We start from the raw sequence: 21,249 nt of genomic DNA on the forward strand, positions 1-21,249 counted from the left end.
TTTTTTTGTGCATAAGGCCCACTCGATTTTTATTGTTCAAAACAGAAAAGTTTTTCGAAATTTAGTTAATTTAGGATAGCAACTTAGAATTTTACACTAGTCTATACAAACCTTATACCTATTGATAGAAAGCTTGTCAAAAGATCTTTTGATTGGTACAATAATAAATAGAGGGTGCCATTTGAAAAAAATGAGTTTTTGTTTTGAATAGTTTTTTCCCCAGGTACTTACAGAACTGCTCCCCAAGAAAACGTAAACTTTCCCTTCATTAAACTTCCCCGTGGTGTGAAATGGGGCTCCCACGACCAAGTCATCCAACCCATCACCATTTATATCCCCTGCAGTCAGGGAACCACCAAAATATTCCCCAAATTGTTGACCAAACTTGGTTTCTTTCACATCTAACGGTCTCTCTGGATGTTCTTCAAATTTGTAAATCAAAACTTGTCCTTTGTAGTCCGATCTGGGGGCAGCTGTGACGTACAAAAGTTGTGATTTCCGGTAAAAATAACCGGAAGTTGTGGCGTAACCGAGCAAATCGTAAGCCACAGTCTGGGAAGTTAACATAGCGTTTGCAACATTCAAGGTACTAAATTCGTCAATGTCGGCATATCTTTGTTTTTTATTTTGCAAACGACTGGCTACTGGAGATTGGTGGTCACTGTCTTTGTATAAAATTGAAGTTCCGTCCCAGTTGAAGACACCCGGAGCCCCCAGAACCAAATGTTTTTCTTTCTAAAGAAAGAGGACAAATCGAGTTAAAGGTGGTGGTGTTTTACTAGCAATAAAGTCTCTTTATGCTGTGGAATTAGTTGATCTTCATATTTTTCAGAGTTTAGAATTAATAGATATTTTGAGTGTTAAAGTTGAATAATAATTTATTCTTTGTTTTTGTAATCTACAGGGTGTTCCGTGTAAACTCCACATTAGAAGTATTGAAAGTTCGAATAATCGTATTTATTTGAAAATTGGTACATAGTCATAAACCAATAAGTCCTCCTAAATGAAAATATTTTCAAGATGGCGGCACTTCCGCTTATACCAGAAGCCGATCTCAACTTTCTTATTTTGATTAAAAAGGTATATTTTTTACTGCGTTTTTGGATTATTCTGGTTATTTTAAGGGAGTTTTCATCAGCTTTCCCTATACCTAAATTTAGCCGTTTTTGAAATATTTGGAGTATTTCAAAAATTTTTGGATTTGCACCTTACACTTTAAAAATCGGTAACTCTGCGATTTTTTAAGATTTTGAATTCGTTTTTTTGGCGTTTGAAAGAGAAAGCTTAAATCCTTTTTCTGGTGTTTTCAAATTTTGAAAAAAAAACATCCCAAAATTTTAAGGTTACTTTTGTAATGATTCAAATACCCAACTCAATTTTTTCAAATGAAATATACCAATTTTTATTTTACTAAATAGAAGAGAATTTAATTGTGCATTGATCTGTATTAACATTCCCTATGCCTAAATTTAATAATTTTCAAGTTATAGACTTTTTGTTAAGACTACAGAAAATTTATTACTAGCCACACCCGTTTTCACATAGTTGCAAATTTAATTATTATCGATGAGTTCCACCAGTGAGAAATATTTATTTTTGTTTAATGAACGACATCATAATTTTGTTACACTCTCCATAAATACAAAATAAATGAATTAAATCTAAGTTTGAGTAGCTTCGACTCTCCATATTTTGGCACTATTTGTCAAATAATAAGTCACTGTCGACGTTTATTGAGAAACAATTTTGACATTTTTGAAAACAAACTATACGAAAACGGATATGGCTAGTAATAGATTTTCGGCAGTCTTAACAAAAAGTCACCAAAACATAAAAATTATTAAATTTTGGTATAGGGAATGTTAATATAGATCGATGCAGAATTAAATTCTCTTCCATTTAGTAAAATAAAAATTGGGATATTTCATTTGAAAAAAATGAGTTATGGGTATTTGAATTATTGCAAAAGTAACCTTAAAATTTTGGGGTTTGTTAATTTTTCTTCAAAATTTGAAAATAGCTGAAGAAAGATCTAAGCTTTCCCTTTAAAACGCCAATAAACGAATTCAAAATTTTAAGAAATGGCATAGTTACCGATTTTTAAAGTGGAAGGTGCAGATCCCAAAATTTTTGAAAAACTCCAAATATTTCAAAAACGGCTAAATTTAGGTATAAGGAAATCTAATAAAAAATCACTTAAAATAACCCGATTAATCCAAAAACGCAGTAAAAAATATAGCTTTCCATTAAAAATAAGAAAGTGCTGCCATTTTGAAAATATTTTCATTTAGGAGGACTTGATGGATTATGGCTATGTACTAATTTTCAAATAAATACGATTATTCAAACTCCCAATACTTCTAATGTGAAGTTTAGACGGAACACCCTGTATACACGTCCCAGGCTATATTACGAGAAACCAACAATACTTTGTTACTAGGAAATGTCGAAGTAACATTGCAAAAAAGTCTCCAATGTATTAGTCTAGTCAGTAGGGAGTTTTGCCCTATAAAAGGTGGGGTAGTAGTAATTTTTTAATATGTTGTTAAAGTCTAGGCCTTGGCAAAAAAAACAAGTTTTCGACCTTGAGGGAGGACCGCTCAAGCCGCCATCTTGGATGAAAGGTACAAAAAATAGGTTTTTCCAAAATAACTCCACAGCGGTTGATTCTACGGCAAAAGTGTTCAGATAAAAGTTAAAGAAGACAAAATTCCTCACATTTTTTGTATCAATATTTTTTTGTAAGCCTAGTGTGTAACGAGTTACAACGGCGGAAATATGAACATTTTTTCCAAAAAATAGTAAAACCCCCCATTTTCGACGGTGAATTTTGTAAGAACTAATTACACTTGTTTTTAATGTTTTTTTCCGCACCACAATTATTATACAGCGATATCTATTTTAAATTACACTGATTTTTCTTGTTACATATTATTATTATTCATAAATAAGGCTCGGATTATATGCAAAATGCATATTTGTTATTAAGAGGTATATCAACAAAATTATAAGTTTTCTATGCATATCTGATGTTTTTTAATTAAAATAGGAGAACTTCGTGCATATTTTAGGAAATATTGCAAATCACAAATTTCTAATTAAAAATTTCAGTTCAAGTTAAAAATTAGACAATATAAGAAAAAAAATCCGATTACAAAATATGTATTGTGGTAGATTTCCATTAAAAAAAATGTTAGTATGTTTATCTCGTAAGTATAAACAATTAATTGATATTCAATTTTTTTTTGGAATAGCAATTTTATAGCCATTATAATATTTTTTTATAGCCATTATTATATTTTTTTTTGCCAAGAAAATTGATAGTTTCGCCAGAAAATAATAAGCGTTTTCAGACTTCTGGACCACTCTGTATATTTGGTCAAATGGTTCCAAGGTTATTACAAAAAAAAAACAAATTTCCATACCCACGTCCCGAAGGCTGTAAATTCTTATCAGTAGAGATAGGACACGAGTTATTATTTAAATTAACACCGTTTTATAGGTCATTTTTGAGGTTCAAATATTGCTTCATATTTATGAATAATATAACAATAATGTAACAAGAAAAATCAGTGTAATTTGAAATAGATATCGCTGTATAAAAAACAAGTGTAATTTGTTCTTACGAAAATGGGGAGGTTTTGCTATTTTTCTGGGAAAAATGTTTATCTTTCCGTCGCTGTAACTCGTTACACATTAGACTTACAAAAAAAATGTTGATACAGAAAATGTGAGGAATTTTGTCTTCTTTAACTTTTATCTGAACACTTTTGTCCGCTGCGGAGTTATTTTGGAAAAATCGATTTTTCTCACCTTTCATCCAAGATGGCGGCGCGAGCGGTCCTCCCTCAAGATCGAAAACTTGTATTTTTTGTCAAGGCTGATATCTTAACAATATATTAAAAAATTACTACTACCACACCTTTTGTAGGGCAAAGGCCTTTTTTGGCCCCTACTGACTGGACTATACAGGGTATTTGTGGATTGCGAGCAAATATTTTAACCACTAAGAGAATTTGTTATGAAAAGTCGAATTGAAGACCAAACAAATTCCGTATCCAAATTTTATTTTTGCAATTTCCCCTCTATGATTTTCACGAGCCGTTCAGTGTGTCTGTCCTTGTTAGTTAGAAGTAAAAATTTCAATGAAAACAAATTGCATTGAATGTTAACCGTGAAAGTTTTTATACAGAAAAAAGGAAACTTTTTTGTCCAAAAAAATTATCACTTGTTTACACGTGTCAGTTTAGTTAGTCGTTAATGCGCTTTCGGGTGAATTGTGCACATCGATTTGAAATCAAATTGTCAATCAAGTCATTATGACCAACTACTTAAACGCCAAATTAACTAGTGTGCGGACATCACACTTCCAAGACCGATTTTCACTAAATGTTTGGGCAGCGATCATTGAAGATCACCAAATTGGACCCCACATATTACCTCAACGTTTAACTAGTGCCGTTTATCTGGATTTTTTGGAAAATGTGTTGTCCGATCTGGTGAAGGACGTGCCCTTGGCGACACATGTGGTATTTACAAGTGAAGCTCTATCAGATTATGCCAAAGTCGTCACCAATGAGTTGAACAATCATTTTCCCTAGAGATTGGTCGCCAATGACCACCGCGGTCACCAGATTTAAATACGTGTGTTTTTTTGGGGGTTCACATGAAACAATTATTAGTGAATTAGTGTACGCAGTTGAAATTTATACCTTCAAAGGGCTGTGTGTGCGAACACGAGCTTCCCTAGCCCGAAGAGTACAAGAAGTGTGCATTGCCAACGAATGACCATATTTCGAGCAATTTTTTATAATAGCAAGTATTGACCCACTAACGTTGACACTGATCTACCCTAATGTAGCGATAATTTTTTGTCTTTACGCTGTTTACGTTCCAAAGTTTTTTCTTATGAATGATTGTAAACATCGTATTAAGACAGGCGGGGACGGGTTTTCAGCCTCAATTTATTTTTAATTTTAACTCAGAAATGACGTGCTTTCGACAAAAATTGGAATAACGAAAGGTGTTTCTTTTGACGAGTCCTATTAGTGGTTACAATATTTGCTCGCAATCCTCAAACACCCTGTATGTAATGTCACGTTATTTTAATCTAATTTCGGCAGAAATTGATATAAATAATTGCACCATTACCTAAGGAGTTATTAGAGAAAATAAGAAATGTTTTGTAAACTTAACACACATAATTAAGTATCTATCAAAATAAAATTGTCCTGTAATTGGATGTACATCTGTAGGACAATAAACATTATTATTATTATTATTATTATTAAATAGAAATATGACAAAACTAGAGAGAAAGTGATTCATTAGTACATACCACCGGCATATGAGCGGATATTCCGGCCCCTCCCTGTGCGTAATTGTACACAGCACCTCCGGGAGATGAGTAAACAGCATGATCTGAAAAATTACTAGTCTTTACCTTGCGACTTTTCTATGAAAATTTCGTCACTTTTAATTTTTTACATAAAACAGTGTAACCAAAAAAAAATTGAAGCACGTTTCGGAATAGTTTATTTCTTTATCGGGCCGTCAATTGGACGGGCTTTCTGGTGTGACTCCTAATCAAGGAATAAACCATTCCGAAATTTTGTGTGAAAAAAAAAATTACCGGGTTCAATCAGTGGTAATAATTTTTGTGTCGTATTGTCATTCGTGTGAAACCAGTAACAAGCCCCTTCCATTTGAAAATCATCATTCTTGCTGTTCTTCTTCTTTATTTTGATCCAACGAGGGGCACAGACCTGAAATTTCTTCTCAAATTGGGGGTTTTCAGCTGAAATTGGATACATACAACGACGCGACCAAATGTGTAACTTATGTCCATTGATCCCCCGATCCAAGCACCATCTAATTTTTCCTCATAGCCTCGAATAGATGCAGGATAATCTATTTATTGATTTATGTTTAAAAAAAAATAAAACTTGTTGAAAATCATTACCAGTGAAATTAAAAATGTTACATTTTTCGCCGATACCACACTTGAAACAAGCTCCCGGATTTTTGTAAGAATTGAAGGGATTGTTGGCTCTGGGGGCACCTACTAAAAGCCTTTTTATGTGTTAAAGTTAGCGTGTAAATTCATAAGCTACTTACCAAGGAGGATATCTTTTACTTCCAGGGTATAAAATGATTGAATATCCGAAATAGCTTGACTTTTCTGAATTTGAAAATAAAGGATCTTGGTACACAATCGGAAAATTTGTATCAATATTGAAACCATTATTGCAAATGATGATTGAAAAAAGAAAAAGTATAATTGGTGTCATATTCAGGTCTTGTCTGCATCACGAAAACTTTTAAAGTAGTCACTTTGAATTTAGATAAAGTTACCGCAATATCCTATCAGATAAGAAGTTTTTGATGGTATAATAGCAGCATAAGAAAGGTGTGTCTGATTGTTAAAAAAAAATATCATGATTTACTTTTATACTGGGTGTGCCAAAACACTCAACTCAAGATTTTCGGGAAGAGTGTTATTTGTTATCGCTATTAAAAACTGATAAATAATGACTAGAAAAAAGAATATATTAATTGCGTCTCTGGGTGAAACTAAAGCTTTAATTAGTTCCGGGATTAATGGAATGTTAAAAAAATAAAATGTTACGAATTTTGTCCTGTTTTTAAAGCACATTATATTAAAAAAGATGGAATTTGATTTTTAATTTAAATACATGTACTTCTAATATACAGGGTCGCTAAAAAGGATGGACACAGTTAAATATTATAAAAACTATTCATCAAAACTTACTGAAATTTGGTTTGTTTAAAAGTATTTAAATTTGATCGTCTCAGATTTTATCAAATGTCCATCTCTATTTGCTCTGTGGATACAAGACTAACTTAATTTTTTTTAATAGGAAGAAGGGTCAAATTTAATATTTTTAAAAAATATTTTTTTTGAGTTCTGAGATGTTACAATCAAAATTTAAAAAAAATATATGGAGTTAATAAAATTTAGAAAAATGTAAAATTTTGGTTAGCCTTGGAAATTATCTATCGTTAGCTCTTTGCCGCCTGAACTTTGACCAAAAAATAAGTAAAGGTTAATATTAATTGTTAAAATAACATTTAATTTAACTGAAAAAGAACATATTTTAATTAAAAAAAAGCTTAAACACAAAATACATAATTTTAATGCTATACAAAAGATGTTCAAACGATTTCCATTGACTTGAGAATTTCTATACGCTCAGTTTCACTTAAATGTACCATTGTTAAACTAATTATTGCACACAAATTTAATTTTTGGCTAATATGCAAGTGACAGATCGCTAATAACAGTATTTTCAAAGCTAACTTAGTTTTACTTTTCCAGAATTTTTATTTATAAAAATTTTTATTAATAAAAATAAAGGTGGGCATATGAAACATCACTGAATTCAGAAATAAATGCTCTTTTAAAAATTATTAAATGTGACTCTTCGTGCGATTAAAAAAATCAAGTTAGCCTTGTATTTTCAAAATAAATGATGGTAGAAAATTAAAAAAGAATGATAGAATTTAAACACTTCTGTTTCCCAAATTTCAACGTGCTCTGCTAAATTGTTCTGAAAATATTTAGCTGTATCCATACTTTCTCTCCTGTATCCTGTATGTAATCTTAAAAAAGAAATTATCAAAAAAAATTTCGAAGTTATGATGGTTTGAATTTTGCACTTTGACTCTATTTATTTCTGTTGGAAAAATAATTTTCCAAGTTTTTTTGCTATAGGCTATTAAAAGAGGAAACAAAGAAGTTGTACTCTGTTCAATGTTAATTGTGGCTTTTATTAACAAAATTTTTGTACTTTTACTAAATAATTATAAAAAAACATATACAAGATCATCAGTATCATTAAATAAACATAAAAAAATGTCAAATGTCAAAAAATAAATGTCAAAATTTTTTGACAGAATTTTTTAAACATTTTTTTCTTTCTCTGGGGCGCGAGTTCATGCGCACCCTGTATTTGTGATAAGAATTCCGATTTTTTTATACATTGTTTTTTAAAATCAGTAGGATATTGTTCAGGTGAATGAAAAGAAAAACGAATCTTGCGAATTAGAAGGTCCATTTTTTTAAGTATTTTTGTATTAGAATATTTTTATCATTATCAATATTGGCACATCTACAAATTTTGATTTTTTGATGAGTTTTAGTTCTTTTAATAATATATTATAAAATATAATTATTCCTCCTTGTGTTATGGAACAATTATTATTTAGTGTCCAACATGAGAACATTAAAAAATAATGAGAACTGAAGAAGTTAACAAAATAAGTTTGAATTTCCAAATTTTTTCAAAGTTTTCTCCAACTTCCCACTGAGTTTTAACCTCTCTTTCGCACATCTTTATTTGCTCCGATTTTTCAATTTTAAGGCTCGGCAACCCTCATTCATGAACGTTTTTTCGGAGGCAACCTTATACCACCGTGTTCACAATAAAATTATCTTTATTTTCATATATAATTTATTGCGCAAGCAGATCGGTGCAAATTACTACATCGACTCACCTGTTCATACCTGGCAACCCAATAGTAGTGAACAGAAAAAGGTAGGCAACCCTATTTTTTCATACTTTCGATTGGTATTTAATTTCTCTGGTAAGCAAGTAGGTGAAGTAATAAAAAATTATTAATTTTTGTATTTTCAATAAATCATATCCTTGAACATATTTTTTTAGGCAACCCATTCACGATACATTCCTTTGCATATTAAATTTGATAAAAAATAAGTTTCATCCGGTAAGCAGATGGGTGAAGGTCGACCCTAATTCGTATCCTCTACTATAAGTTTGAGTAGATTTGATTCTCCATATTTTGCCACTATTTGTCAAATAATGAGTCACTGGCGACATTTATTGAGAAACAATTTTTTGTCAAACTGTACCCTAAAAATGCATAAAACGACTGCTACTTACCTTTGTTAGAATTTTAATTTTTAGTGTAACAAACTCAATTTAAAAATAACTTCCTTATAATTATTTTATTATCATACTTTTTTAGTATACATGATGAAAGAAAGTACATAAAATTGACGTTCTCACAAAAAATCAACACGATATTTCTATAAAATGACACTGTAAACAGAATCAATAAAATCGAACTATGACTACAATTTTATTTATAAGGTAGAATAATAAAAATGAATGAAAATAAAGATAAATAGATTTCCATAAGTCTTTCCTCAATAATTGGATCCTTAAAAGAATTTTCCTTGCCCAACAAATATAAATTTCAACTCTGTAAAACCCTAGTGATTTCAATAGCCTGTAACTGAAAGAGTTCAAAATATTGCATTGAAATTAGTTGTTGAATAGTATCACAGAAAGTATCACAGTTTCCCTCGCACACAACTGCCATAAAATTGAGGAAAGAATTACACCGATTCGAGAAAATAAAATCCACCTAACTAAACTTAGTTCGAATCCGATTCGCCTCCAATTTGTTTCCTTATATTAATCCTCGCTTTACTGACGCGCTTTTTGAACTTTTCATAGTTGAACTCATCCTCTGAATCGCGTTCGTTATTGTACAAATCATTACTAGAACACTCTTGGTGATTTCTCGAGCCCCGGATCGGGTAGGGGCTGGTGCTCGAACACGGTCCCGTCCCGCACCCGCTGTCCGACGCGCTCACCCTTCGCTTCTTCACGGGGGTGCGATAATCGAACTCGGAGTAATCAGAGTCACTCTCCGTCTCGTAGGCGGCAAACGCGCCACGCACACTGCACGCGGGGGGCCCGTTAGACGTCGACGCCTCCTCGGCCCCCTCGTTTCGCACCGTCACCACGTTGGCGCTGCTCATCTCCAGCACGTTTATGTACATGTCGTGGGTGCCGTTCAATGGCGTCGGCAGAATGTTCACGAAGTTGTTCTCTTCGGAGTTGCCGTTTTCTGTACAGTTGTTAGGGGGGACATCCTCGTCCGAGTCCTGTTCTATCACTCGAAACACCGAGTTGCTCGAACTGGTGATTCCCGTGCTGGTGCTGGGGGCGTCGAAAGAATTGTTTGAGGCGCCACTGTCGCAAGTCTCACGCAGGCTTTGCCGTGTTCGGTATTTGCGAAGTTTGGTCCGTTCCGGGACGAATTTGTGCTTGTGGTCCTTCTCCGAGTGGCGACTCGACAGTGGGGATTTTTTCGTAGAGCCGTTCTTCTTCAATTTTGAGGTTTTCGATTTTTGCGAGTTTTTCTTCTTGCGGTTCTTCTCCTTCAAGTGATATCTAAAGAGAGATTTTTGTTTTATTTATTTTTTTATATTTGTCAAGAGGAAGTAAAGGGTGTGATCAGTAATACCAACCGTAAAACTTGACTTGAAGATTTATCATGTGCCATTCTAGCGAGACGACTTCGCTTCTTTGCTATCAATTGAGCAATCCTATTGGACTTGTGTTTCTTTGTATCCTCTGATGATACTTTGCCATTGCAAAACATTTCATTCAAAAGACTTTGAACATTCTAAAAAAAATTAAAATGTAGACTCATAATAATTAAGGAAATTTATACAAAATTTTCTCTACAAATTACAATAACAAAATAATAGTATTCATTCATGTACATGTTTTTAAGTGTTAAATCACAAAATTGTAATCCATATTCTCGAAAAATATGAAAAAAATTTATTTATTAATCTTCGTAATACCGTGCGATCAAAAAAAAATTAAATAAATTAGAGTAGGCGGTGATTAAAGTCCTTCCGATGGCAATCTTGATTTTTGACATCAAATGTCTGCGTAAACTTTGACAAGTTTGCGTTTTATTCCTTTTGAGTGAAATAATGTTCACTTTAGAGTAGAAATTTTTTATTGCAGTACAAGACGAAAACGGTGAATGGTCATTTTCATTTTTAGTTTGTGTGGAAAATTTCCAGCACAGATTCCCAGCCAATGTGTTGCCAACTGTAGAATTTAATCGACGTCTACTCTAATTTTTTTTTTTATTGCACAGTACTATACACATTCAAGTGATAATAATTTTTTTTAGATATTTAAATTAGACTCTATTCGACTGTTTACTACGTCTGTTTCCAAGACAGGAAGTTGTATTTACTCATTGCTATGCCAAACTCGTCGGTAAGTATTTTGTTTATTATTGCTCAATCGGTAAGCATTCAAAAACGTCGCCAGATATTTTGGCGTTTTAAAACAATTTTTACATATTTCATTAAAAAAACGAATAAAAATCAATCGCTCTTATACTATACAGGATGTTCGTTTTTCGAGCTCCACCATGAAGATCTCAGTTATTATATAAGAGATACGAGGTCTGTTAAATTAGGGCAAAGTTGAGCATTTTTATGCTGAACAATAATCTGAAAGAAAATTTAATGTGTCATTTTTAGTTTTTGAATTATTAGAAAAAACGGAAATTTGTAATTTTCGTTTTTATTGTTTCAAGCGAAAACTAAAAGACCTAGACGTTTTTAACTAGGACGTTCTTAAAGCATTTTCTTACAAAGAATCTAAATCTGTCATCGTATTTTCCAAGGCGCTCTTGATATCAGAGTTACAACACTCAACTTTGGATTTTCTTATGGACGCCATATTTGATTTCTGTATGTTTGAAAAGTCTTTTTGCTCCTGATTACAACGATGTATCACACGATGTGATCAAATTTTACATGCTGATCAAAATTAAGAATAAGTGTTTTTGCGAAGAATGCTTTGGAAAAAATGCTACCAATTTTAATTAACAAACTAAATTTTATTTTTTTAAATTGGAAGTGGAAATTCAATTTTTAGTTTAGTGTTTCCATGTGTTGTGTGCGTCAAAACAGTACTACTAGACAATAACAATCTTCTTGGTTGATTTTGATTGTATTAATAAAGAATACAAAAATAGTATACAAGCACATATTACAGTTTCTCATTGTGATACTCGTGCATTATAATACTATAACTAACCGTATCACAATGAGAGCGTTTTTAAGTTGTAACATTTGTTTTTTTAATATACTATTTTCGAATTGATGATAAAAATTTATTTTAAAAAATAGGAGTATCCCAGCAAAAGTTTACCAGTAAATATTTGTTACTCATTATAATCATTAATATCTACTTTAGAGTCTACCAACAAATTTTAAAAACGATCAAAAAATAAACTAAAAAAAATTTCCACGATGACTATCTTAAAGTCTACATAGATCACGCATTACTACAAAAGTTAATATTTTCATTGTTAAAGCAAAACAAAAATGAAAGATGAAGTTTCTGTGTGAAACCAATAACTTGTATTAACCAACAAATTGTATTAAATTTTTATTGTAATGAACTTAGTTTTTTTTCTACTCCTACATCCAACACACGGATTATCGTATATGTTTCCATGACGATAAGTAATATATGACTAATATGCTTATTAGTTACGTTGCTAATAGCAACTGTCGTATTAGTCATGGGCTGAAGTTAGCTTTTTGTCATTTCATTTAATTTTTAATTTAAGTAAATTTTTTGTCGTGGTCGTAGAAGAAGTATAGTATGTAACACGTGCATAAACTTCTTTGGACATTAGCTGCGCTTCGCTCGTGCCTAATATATACAGTATGATGAAAAAAAGGCGCCCGTGTTAACCCATACGTTATAAGTGATCTTTTATTAAAGACGAATTTGAAGACCAAAATTGGATTTGTGTTCTTATCAGTAAGATATAGACTTTCCTTTTTAGAAAAGAGAAATCTACCGGGTGAATATAAAGTATGGAACCAAGCGGTTTTATTTTTAAACATTTGCTTCCAGAAAATAATAATTAATATAAATTAAAGTAATATAAAAAATGTGATCGTATTTTCAGAACGAAATTTTGTTTTGTTTTTGAGTTATACGATATTTTTTTGTCAAAATTGCAATTTATGTGAAAAAATTTTNAAAATTGCAATTTATGTGAAAAAATTTAATATAAAGCAGATAGTTGTAATCCTTAGAGTATAGCTTTTATGAGAAAAATGATTTTATAGTGGGTTACCATTTAATTTTTTTTTTTTTTTGTAGAACTCAAAAACAAAAAGAAATTTCGAAAAATTTTATTCTTGTTAAATCATCACATTTTTATACTACTTTATCACTTATCAATTAGTTTTTTCAAAAAATAAATAGTTTAAGCAAAAAACGTTTGGTTCCATACTTTTTATTCACCTGGTATATAATTAACAGTTTTAAAATAATTTCATTGTTAAAGTCTAGATTTGGATACAGTTGACGGTGTTCTTAAAAAAAATGTGTAAAAAGTTTATTGAAATAAACTTTATTGAAGATGTTAGGATACCATTTCTTGGATCCAAAGAAAATTTATCAATGTTGCAACATTGCAAATATCCTAGGATACAGAAAATGTCCAAGTAATATTCAATTATTGGAAATGGTAGCAACAAAAAAATCAATTTTCAATGTTGTTTGTTTTGTGAAATTTGAACGATTAAAGTCAAAAAGTCAAAGATTAAAAAAATTAATTGAAATCATTAGACAGACACCTTTTGGTCGTATCGTATTGGAATAATAAAATTATGTAAACTTTACAGTTTTTTATTTTATGCGGGTAACAATATCTATCAGTATTGGTTTCCTATATACGAAAAATACCTGAGTGAAATAGTTTTTTAGTAAAAGAAAATTGTGCAATATTGCCGCTTTGTGCGGTTAGACAAACTGTTTGTTTAAATTTGAAAAAGAATATATTTAGACTATTTTTGGAATGATGGTCACAATGTTTCAATAAAAAAGGACGCGCCTGTTTCAATCGTGGGCGCCTTTTTTTCATCGCCCTGTATATACTTCTTTTTATATTAATGTGCATCAAGTAGGTTGTAGGTCTAAATGAATCTTTACTTTAAAGACCGATTTACACAAAAAGTAATTAATGTCATTCAGAACAAATTTATAATCACATCAATAATGACAAAAATCTTTGTTTGTTGCGGAATTAAAATTTCGGGCAGTATTGTCATTTTCATAATGTACACTCTAACCAACCTTTACATTAATAACATCATTTTTTACTATTGTCATGTTTATATCATTTTGCCTTACCTATTTACTTTCAAAAATAGCCCCACTGACAGAAAAGTCAGTCGTGATTACAGTAGGTTGTTTACGGTGAACTTTTTGAAGTGACAAAAAAATTCTGCCCAAAATTTATTTTATTTAAAAAAATAATTTTTAAGTAAGATTGAGTTTAGAATTGTTTGAATTTTAACATGGTTGCCACCTTAAATTGATCCCTTTCGACGACTATTCGATGCACATTAATATGAAAACTATTATAACTCATGTCTAAAGTGGCGTTTATAGCACTAGTTACACAATATACTATTTTAACGAATTTTTGAAAAGAATGATTTCAATTCAAATTATCGGCCCAATAATTTACAGAAACCGATAAAATCTTAAATCCACCACCAATATTATGTCATAACAGCACATCTGCACCTGTTGACATTCATTACAGCCTTGGTATGTTAATAGATATAAAAAAAAAAACTAGAAATTCATATGAACAAACGAATCAGAAAATGCTATGTCATTTTCATTGATTCCCCTTTTACTTACCCTTTCGTGTCCATCGCTATCACTATCTGAAAAATCGGAATTCTCTGAAGGAGATTCCCAGCCTTCGATCTCTCTTTGAATCAACGAATCAAAAAATGCCAACATTTTCGAATCTTCCTGAGTCGACTGATCACTGTAATCGTGTGAAATTCTCTCGCCACTGCGTCCAACCAAATAAACGTAATCTTCATGCGTGTAAACCGAACGAAAAACGTCGGTGTGTTCTTTTTGCAGTGAACCTTTCCAAGTCCCTATTGGTAAAGAACTCCACAACTGAAACACTTTACATAAAAAAAAAACACAAAAAACTTCGTGGTATAATCCGGTACTTTGATCATCTTTTCAACACCTGACGACGCTATCAGATTATTTTCTTTGTTATATCTCACTTGATTTACAATTGATCTGTGTCCTCGGAGAACCAAATGACTTTTGCCCCACTCAACAGCTTAGAAAATAATAATACAAGTAAAAATGTGTTTGTTTCAGTCAAAATAACTTACTGTCATTTTGTGGCATTCGCCACATGTATAAATTAAAATCATCAGAACCACTTAAAACATATTCGTCCCCATCACCGGCAAAACAACACGTTTTCATGGTACACGAATTGTAATATTGAGGGTGGTAGAACTGACAAATGGCGTTTTCTTTCTGAGTTGCGTAAAGTACCGGAGGTAGCCTTCGTCTCAATGCTAAAACTCTACTGCCATCTGAATTAAAACAAGCACTTATACCACTAATAGGGCCCGCAGTTGCGTCGTAATGTATAAGCAACCTATCACAAAAATTAAAATTAATTTTTCCCCTAACAATTTAAAAAATGTACTCTTTTGGTTTCCGACAGTCCCACAAAGCAATTCCTTCTTCGGAATTTGCCGTCGCCAACCATCTGGGATTGATGGGATTGAACATCACAGAATGAAAACCAGTCTTTTGTTTTGCCAAACAAAGTGCATCTACTTAAAAGAAACACATTCAACCCCCTTATTTTACCCCCAATGTGATGAATTACCAGAATTCGGTGATTCCCTAACATCGAACAATAAAATCCTCCCGTCATCTCCAGCAGTAGCTAAAACGTTATCGTTTTGGGGGTTTACGCTTAGTCCGTATACAGGTTTTCGGTGCATTAATTTCCCGACAAAGTTTCCTCTGAAAAAAGTTGTTAGAAATTTAAGTTAGCGATGATTATCTCTTACGTTATAGCGTCATGAATGAAAACTTGATCGTCGTTACCTCCCGAAAAAATCTTCGTGTTGCCTGAATTGAACGCAAGACAAAAAATATTGCTGTTGTGATTCGTTTCCATTTCGACGGGGGATCCTTTGCCGTACATTGCTGGAGGAATTGACCAAAGCAAGACTCTTCGGTCATCGCCACCTGCACGAAAAATGAATTAATTAATTTAGGACTGTATTGTGTTCTTAGAAATGACAAATTAAGAAAAATTTTTCATAAAAATGGCTCTTGTATGACGTGAATTCCTCTGCGATAACACGAAAATCGTGGGAACGCCGTTAATTTTGAGAAGCACTGTACATGCAACATGTTCATCGGGTATTGTCACTTGAACTCTGTTCTGTTTATTATAGAAAAAATTTCGCTAGTGTTTATTTATTTACATAGAAAAAGATAATTTAATTTATCAAAATCTGGCACGTTATAAGTGGTAACTTTAAATCTGACCTCTATTAACCTCTATCAATCGATAACCGAAAACACATTAATTTGCGATAACGTTACAATTTTTTTATTGTATTAAAATTCGATAAGTATTACATTTTTCCTAAATAAATTTTCCTTTTTCCTTTAAATAAATACTTTTTTCTATTTTCAAAATTTAGTAGAATAAAGTGAGAATAAAGAAAATGGTTATTTGTTATTTATATTATAAGGAAGAAAAGTGTGTCTTTTCCTTTCACAGGTGGAAAAAAACCGTTTCCTCCAGAGTAATACATATAATTTTTCCTACAATCTAGCAAGAAAAACTTCAAAACTAAAAATTTCTCTCAGTTTCGCCATTAAATCCAACAGCACGTTTTTCCGTTTCTATAGGAGAGGTAAAATTTTTACCTCCCTAAGAGGTAATTAGCCACTTTTATTTCTGAAATTAGGTTGAAAAAATTTACTTTCTGTTAGGATAGTAGGAAAACGTCATTATGCACCAGTGAAAAGAAGAAATAAAGGTGAAAATGTCTAAAACCTCTGAACCTACTCTTAGATTTTTGTTTTTTTTTTATTTTAAATAAAAGTAGCATCTTATGCTACTGCCAAAGTTTTAAAATAATTTAATTTATACTGACATATTTAGAATTTAAATATAACCTTGACCCACTTTTTAGGTAAAAAATCAATCGATGCAATGTCAAGTAAATTGGTAAACGTCATAGTAAATGTCAGGTAAAAGAGAGTAACGCTGAAAAAACAGTGTTTTTACGCCATGTCTCAAAAGTAAAACTATTACTTGTGTCATTTAGTCATAAAAGGGTAATTTTTCTGGCGTTTGCGGATAAAAGATTTTTATTTACTCCTATTGACTATCTAGCATTTCCGTCGTTTTCCAAATTTTGTTGTCAACTTGACGATGAAAATCACAATCATTTACAGTCACCCGGTACTTGAATGTAATACAGTGCAATTTCTGATCAAAGTCACATACAGGATGAATATAAAGTATGGAACCAAGCGGTTTTATTTTTGACTATTTGCCTCCAGAAAATAATAATTAATATAAATTAGAGTAATATAAAAAATGTGATCGTATTTTCAGAACGAAATTTTGTTTTGTTTTTGAGTTACGCGATTTTTTTTTTGTCAAAATTGCATTTATGTGAAAAATTTTTTTTGAAAAAATTAAATATAAAGCAGATAGTTGTAATCTTTAGAGTATAGCTTTTATGAGAAAAATGATTTTATAGTGGGTTGCCATTAAAAAAAAATATTTTTTGTAGAACTCAAAAACAAAAGAAAATTTCGAAAAATGTTATTCTTGTTAAATCATCACATTTTTATAGTACTTTATCACTCAATAATTAGTTTTTTCAATAAATAAATAGTTTAAGCAAAAAACGTTTGGTTCCATACTTTTTATCCACCTGGTATGTTCTTAAAATTAGGTAAGTGAACAACACTGAATAAAATAGAGACACTAGATATGAAATAAGACATACCTCACATCGAAATGTTGCCAACTTAATTTAAAAGTTATACGCCACTTTAATTCCAAAACTTGATTTTTTTTAATGTCAAGAAGGGTCAAATTTAATATTTTTAAGAAGGGCACTTTTTTCTGAGTTCTGTGATGTAAGACATACATATCTTGTTTAAAAAAATGATCGAAGTAATTAAATTTTGAAAAATGTATTTTTTTATCCTTAGAAATGTTGTCTTTATCTATCGATAGCTCTTTGCCGCCTGAAGTTTGACCAGATATTAGGTAAACTATTTCCCAAATTTCAAGGTGCTCTGCTACAACGTTCTGAAAATATTTAGCTGTATCCATATTTTTTATCGACCCTGTATAATAAAATCAACAATCGAAAGACGGCTCAGGTGAATATCAAGGAAATAGGAAAAACATTTAAAAATTTGACAACGAAAACTGTCAAAAATCATTTTCATTTTTATTAACTGTTGTATTACTTTTTCCATTTACAGGTAATGACAACATTGACAACTACTTAATTGTAATTTACACAATACATTATTTGTTTTACAATTGTAACTTCTCATCAAAGTGACCTGTGACTATAAAATTAAATTGGCAACATCGAATTATTAGTATAATTAAATAACGTCAGATGACACTGTCATCATGACAGCCATACCGGCAGCTGCTACCCCTTGGAAATGAATGACGTTTGATTTTTGACAGTTTATGCTGCCAACTTAATTTCAAAGTCGTAGGACACTTTTTTTATGAACATGGTACGAATAAGTTACCAAATTTGTTTCGTTTTATTGTGAATTGCTCTTCGAAAATTGTTTCTACGTCCAAAAAATGAGCAAAACTACGTCAAAAACATCGTTTAGTCACTCTTTCCTCGATTATTTGTCACAAAACAAAAATAGAAGTTTCGTAATATTGCATTTTTCTTTTAATGTCTATCAAATACTTTATCCATTGACAACATTGACAACTAATTGTAATTTACACAATACATTTGTTTTACAAATGTAACTTGTCATCAAAGTAACTTGTGACTTTAAAATTAAATTGGCAACACCGAATTATTAGTAATATTAAATAAGGTCAGATGACACTGTCATCATGACAGCCATGCCAGCAGCTGCTCCTTGGAAATGAATGACATTTGACTATTATAAAAGTGTGACGTTTGATTTTTGACAGTTTATGCTGCCAACTTAATTTCAAAGTCGTAGGACACTTCGATTAGAATTTTTTTATGAACATGGTAGCATGATACGCATAAGTTACCAAATTTGTTTTGTTTGTTTCTACGTCCAAAAAATGAGCAAAACTACGTCAAAACCATCGTTTAGTCACTCTTTTCTCGATTATTTGTCACAAAACAAAAATAGAAGTTTCGTAATATTGCATTTTTCTTTTAATGTCTTTATCAAATAGTAATGATTAATTATTATTTTCTTCGCTGTTAGATCTTTGCCCTTAACCAACTTTAAAGATCTAGACCGTTGTTTTATTACGATATTTATTAGACTTCGTGTAGAAAAACTTGATTTTTTTTCTTGAAATATTTATTTTATTGGGGAAATGGTCCAAGGCAGTCACTTCTAATGACGAATTATATAAGGAATTAGAAGGTGTCAGGGTGTAGAATTGAAGTATTTGGTAAAAAATACACAAATAGGTGTTTCCCGTCGTCTTGTAATTAAAAATCTCCCAGTCTCGTTCCACCTGTTAGTAAAATAAAGGGATACAAGCACGGTTTATGCATTACAAAGTTGCAAAACCAGTGTGCAAACATCTCATCTAACCTGCACACTCGGCGATTTTAATTAAAATAAAATTTCATCGAATCGAATCAATCACAACGATTGAAAAACTGACTTACCTGATACCAGAAGGTCTCCCTCGGCTGAAAATTCGATGGCGTTAACACACCCATAATGGGCCAAAAGATCTTTTCTATACAAATTCCTCGCCTTTGCTAGCCGTTCCTTGAATATTTTATTTTTAATAAACACATTGTCTTTGTATTGTCTTTCGACTATGTGACGAAGTGGATTCAGTGGCGAAGGCTTAGCCATCGAGAAAAACTTATATTTTACTCACAAAAACTGCACTTTGTTGACAAAAATATTCCGTTGATTTTCTACGAAACGTCAAGAGGATACATATGTCACAATCAGCTGTCTATGAGCGAGCATGGCTTTAAACGTTCATCGGATCATGTCTCGCATGTGGGGTAAACACCAGGTATGACAATTTCCCAATTTAGTGGTTTACCACAGCAAAAGTAATTCTAACACCGGTGAAAGAAAGTTACGGAAATTTCAGATGCATTTGTCGTTCACAACCGGAACTAATGTTTGAAATTTCCCTCCCTTGGGATTCAGGTACAGTTGGAGACAAAATACTTTGGTCGTCCAACGTTAAAATGAATGACAATTTCAAATTAATGACGCTATTAGATTTTCCTATCAAAAATATGTACAGGGTGTGCATTTTGGATGTCCGAATAGGGTAAGAGGTTTTACCAAAAACGAGTAATACATTCTGGGGCTCATTTTTAAGAATATAATATTGGTAAAAACTGCATCCCGCTATCGTCTTTTGTTAATAAAATAAACTTTTATTTTTTTAAATGGGAATCATAGATGGCTATGTCATTTTTAAAAAGCTTGTTTTTTTCTTATTTAAAAAATATATATTTGTAATAAATTATTATAATACATTTTTAGCAAAAAATGTACTTTGATTTTTGTTCGCAGTTGGCCATGAAAAAATGTTGCATCTTCAACTAAAAGGATTTAAACTATATTATTCAACCAGTGTCACTAATAAAAGAGTTTTCTAAGTACTAAGTAAAAAAAAAAATTTTTTTCAATGTTACTTGTGGCTTTTATTGGCTAAATTTTTGTCCCTTTACTAAATAATTGTAAAAAAAACATATACGAGATCATCAGTAATATTAAATAGATATAACAAATGCCAAATGTCAAATTTTTTTGACAGATAGACTTTTTTAAACATTTTTTTCATGTTCCTGGTATCTTACCTTACTTGAAAATTTTCTCTGGGGCGCGAGTTCTGGCGCACTTATATATCTATATTTTTTCACAAAACTCTTATTGAGTGAAATGGTTTTTCCATGGCCAACTATGATCAAACAAAATATGTATTTCATTTTTTAAGTATAATTATAAAAAAAATATTCTGTTACAAATATATATTTTTTAGATCAGAAAAAAATAAGCTTTTCAAAATTGCCATAGCCACCTATGATTTCCATTAAAAAAAATAAGTTTATCTTATTACGTCTAAACCAATAACTGAAAAAAATTGTTAACTACATTATTAAATTCCTCGAAAAAAAGTGCCTGTATAATGTCTTAATTTCAAATCCGTATCTTCTATAATAAAGAAAATCTGAATTTTTTTAGATTTCGCCAAAATGTCAACTTTTGTCTGTAAGTCGAAAACAAAAGGCGATATCGAGATGCGGTTTTAACCAATATTATTTTCTCAAAAAATGAGCTCCAGAATGTATCACTCGTT

The 21,249-nt window shown here is 31.4% G+C and overlaps 2 protein-coding genes across 5 annotated transcripts in view; both read right to left on the reverse strand.

Annotated features, from left to right (window-relative positions):
* LOC123010858 (integrin alpha-PS3-like) overlaps positions 1-6,301 on the reverse strand; it is a 14,435-nt gene extending 8,134 nt beyond the window's left edge. The window contains exons 1-6 of one of the 3 annotated variants that reach the window (XM_044408019.1): positions 6,118-6,301; positions 5,963-6,064; positions 5,816-5,910; positions 5,633-5,765; positions 5,339-5,421; positions 232-735 (exon numbers count right to left, since the gene is read on the reverse strand). In XM_044408019.1, the coding sequence (XP_044263954.1) occupies positions 232-735; positions 5,339-5,421; positions 5,633-5,765; positions 5,816-5,910; positions 5,963-6,064; positions 6,118-6,244 (1,044 nt within the window). In that variant the 5' untranslated portion in view covers positions 6,245-6,301. Of the gene's footprint in view, positions 1-231; positions 736-5,338; positions 5,422-5,632; positions 5,766-5,815; positions 5,911-5,962; positions 6,073-6,117 lie in introns of all 3 variants that reach the window. The other 2 variants (XM_044408018.1, XM_044408020.1) reach the window with 2 other exon arrangements.
* Positions 6,302-8,974: 2,673 nt separating this feature from the next.
* LOC123010485 (DDB1- and CUL4-associated factor 5) lies at positions 8,975-19,875 on the reverse strand. 2 transcript variants are annotated; one of them, XM_044407403.1, is made up of 9 exons: positions 19,583-19,875; positions 15,746-15,926; positions 15,559-15,698; positions 15,373-15,502; positions 15,047-15,321; positions 14,873-14,991; positions 14,544-14,816; positions 10,304-10,461; positions 8,975-10,226 (listed from the first exon to the last, which is right to left on the reverse strand). In XM_044407403.1, the coding sequence occupies exons 1-9, from the start codon at positions 19,776-19,778 to the stop codon at positions 9,422-9,424; spliced, it is 2,277 nt and encodes a 758-aa protein (XP_044263338.1). In that variant the 5' UTR covers positions 19,779-19,875; the 3' UTR covers positions 8,975-9,421. The 2 variants fall into 2 exon arrangements, with proteins under 2 accessions (XP_044263338.1, XP_044263337.1); XM_044407402.1 differs by having other exon boundaries at positions 15,373-15,505.
* Between the last annotated feature and the right edge of the window lie 1,374 nt (positions 19,876-21,249).

Source organism: Tribolium madens, unplaced genomic scaffold, assembly GCF_015345945.1.
Source record: "Tribolium madens isolate multiple individuals breed KSU strain unplaced genomic scaffold, Tmad_KSU_1.1 Scaffold_91;HRSCAF=231;Tcas5.2_LG7, whole genome shotgun sequence".
NCBI lineage: Eukaryota > Metazoa > Arthropoda > Insecta > Coleoptera > Tenebrionidae > Tribolium > Tribolium madens.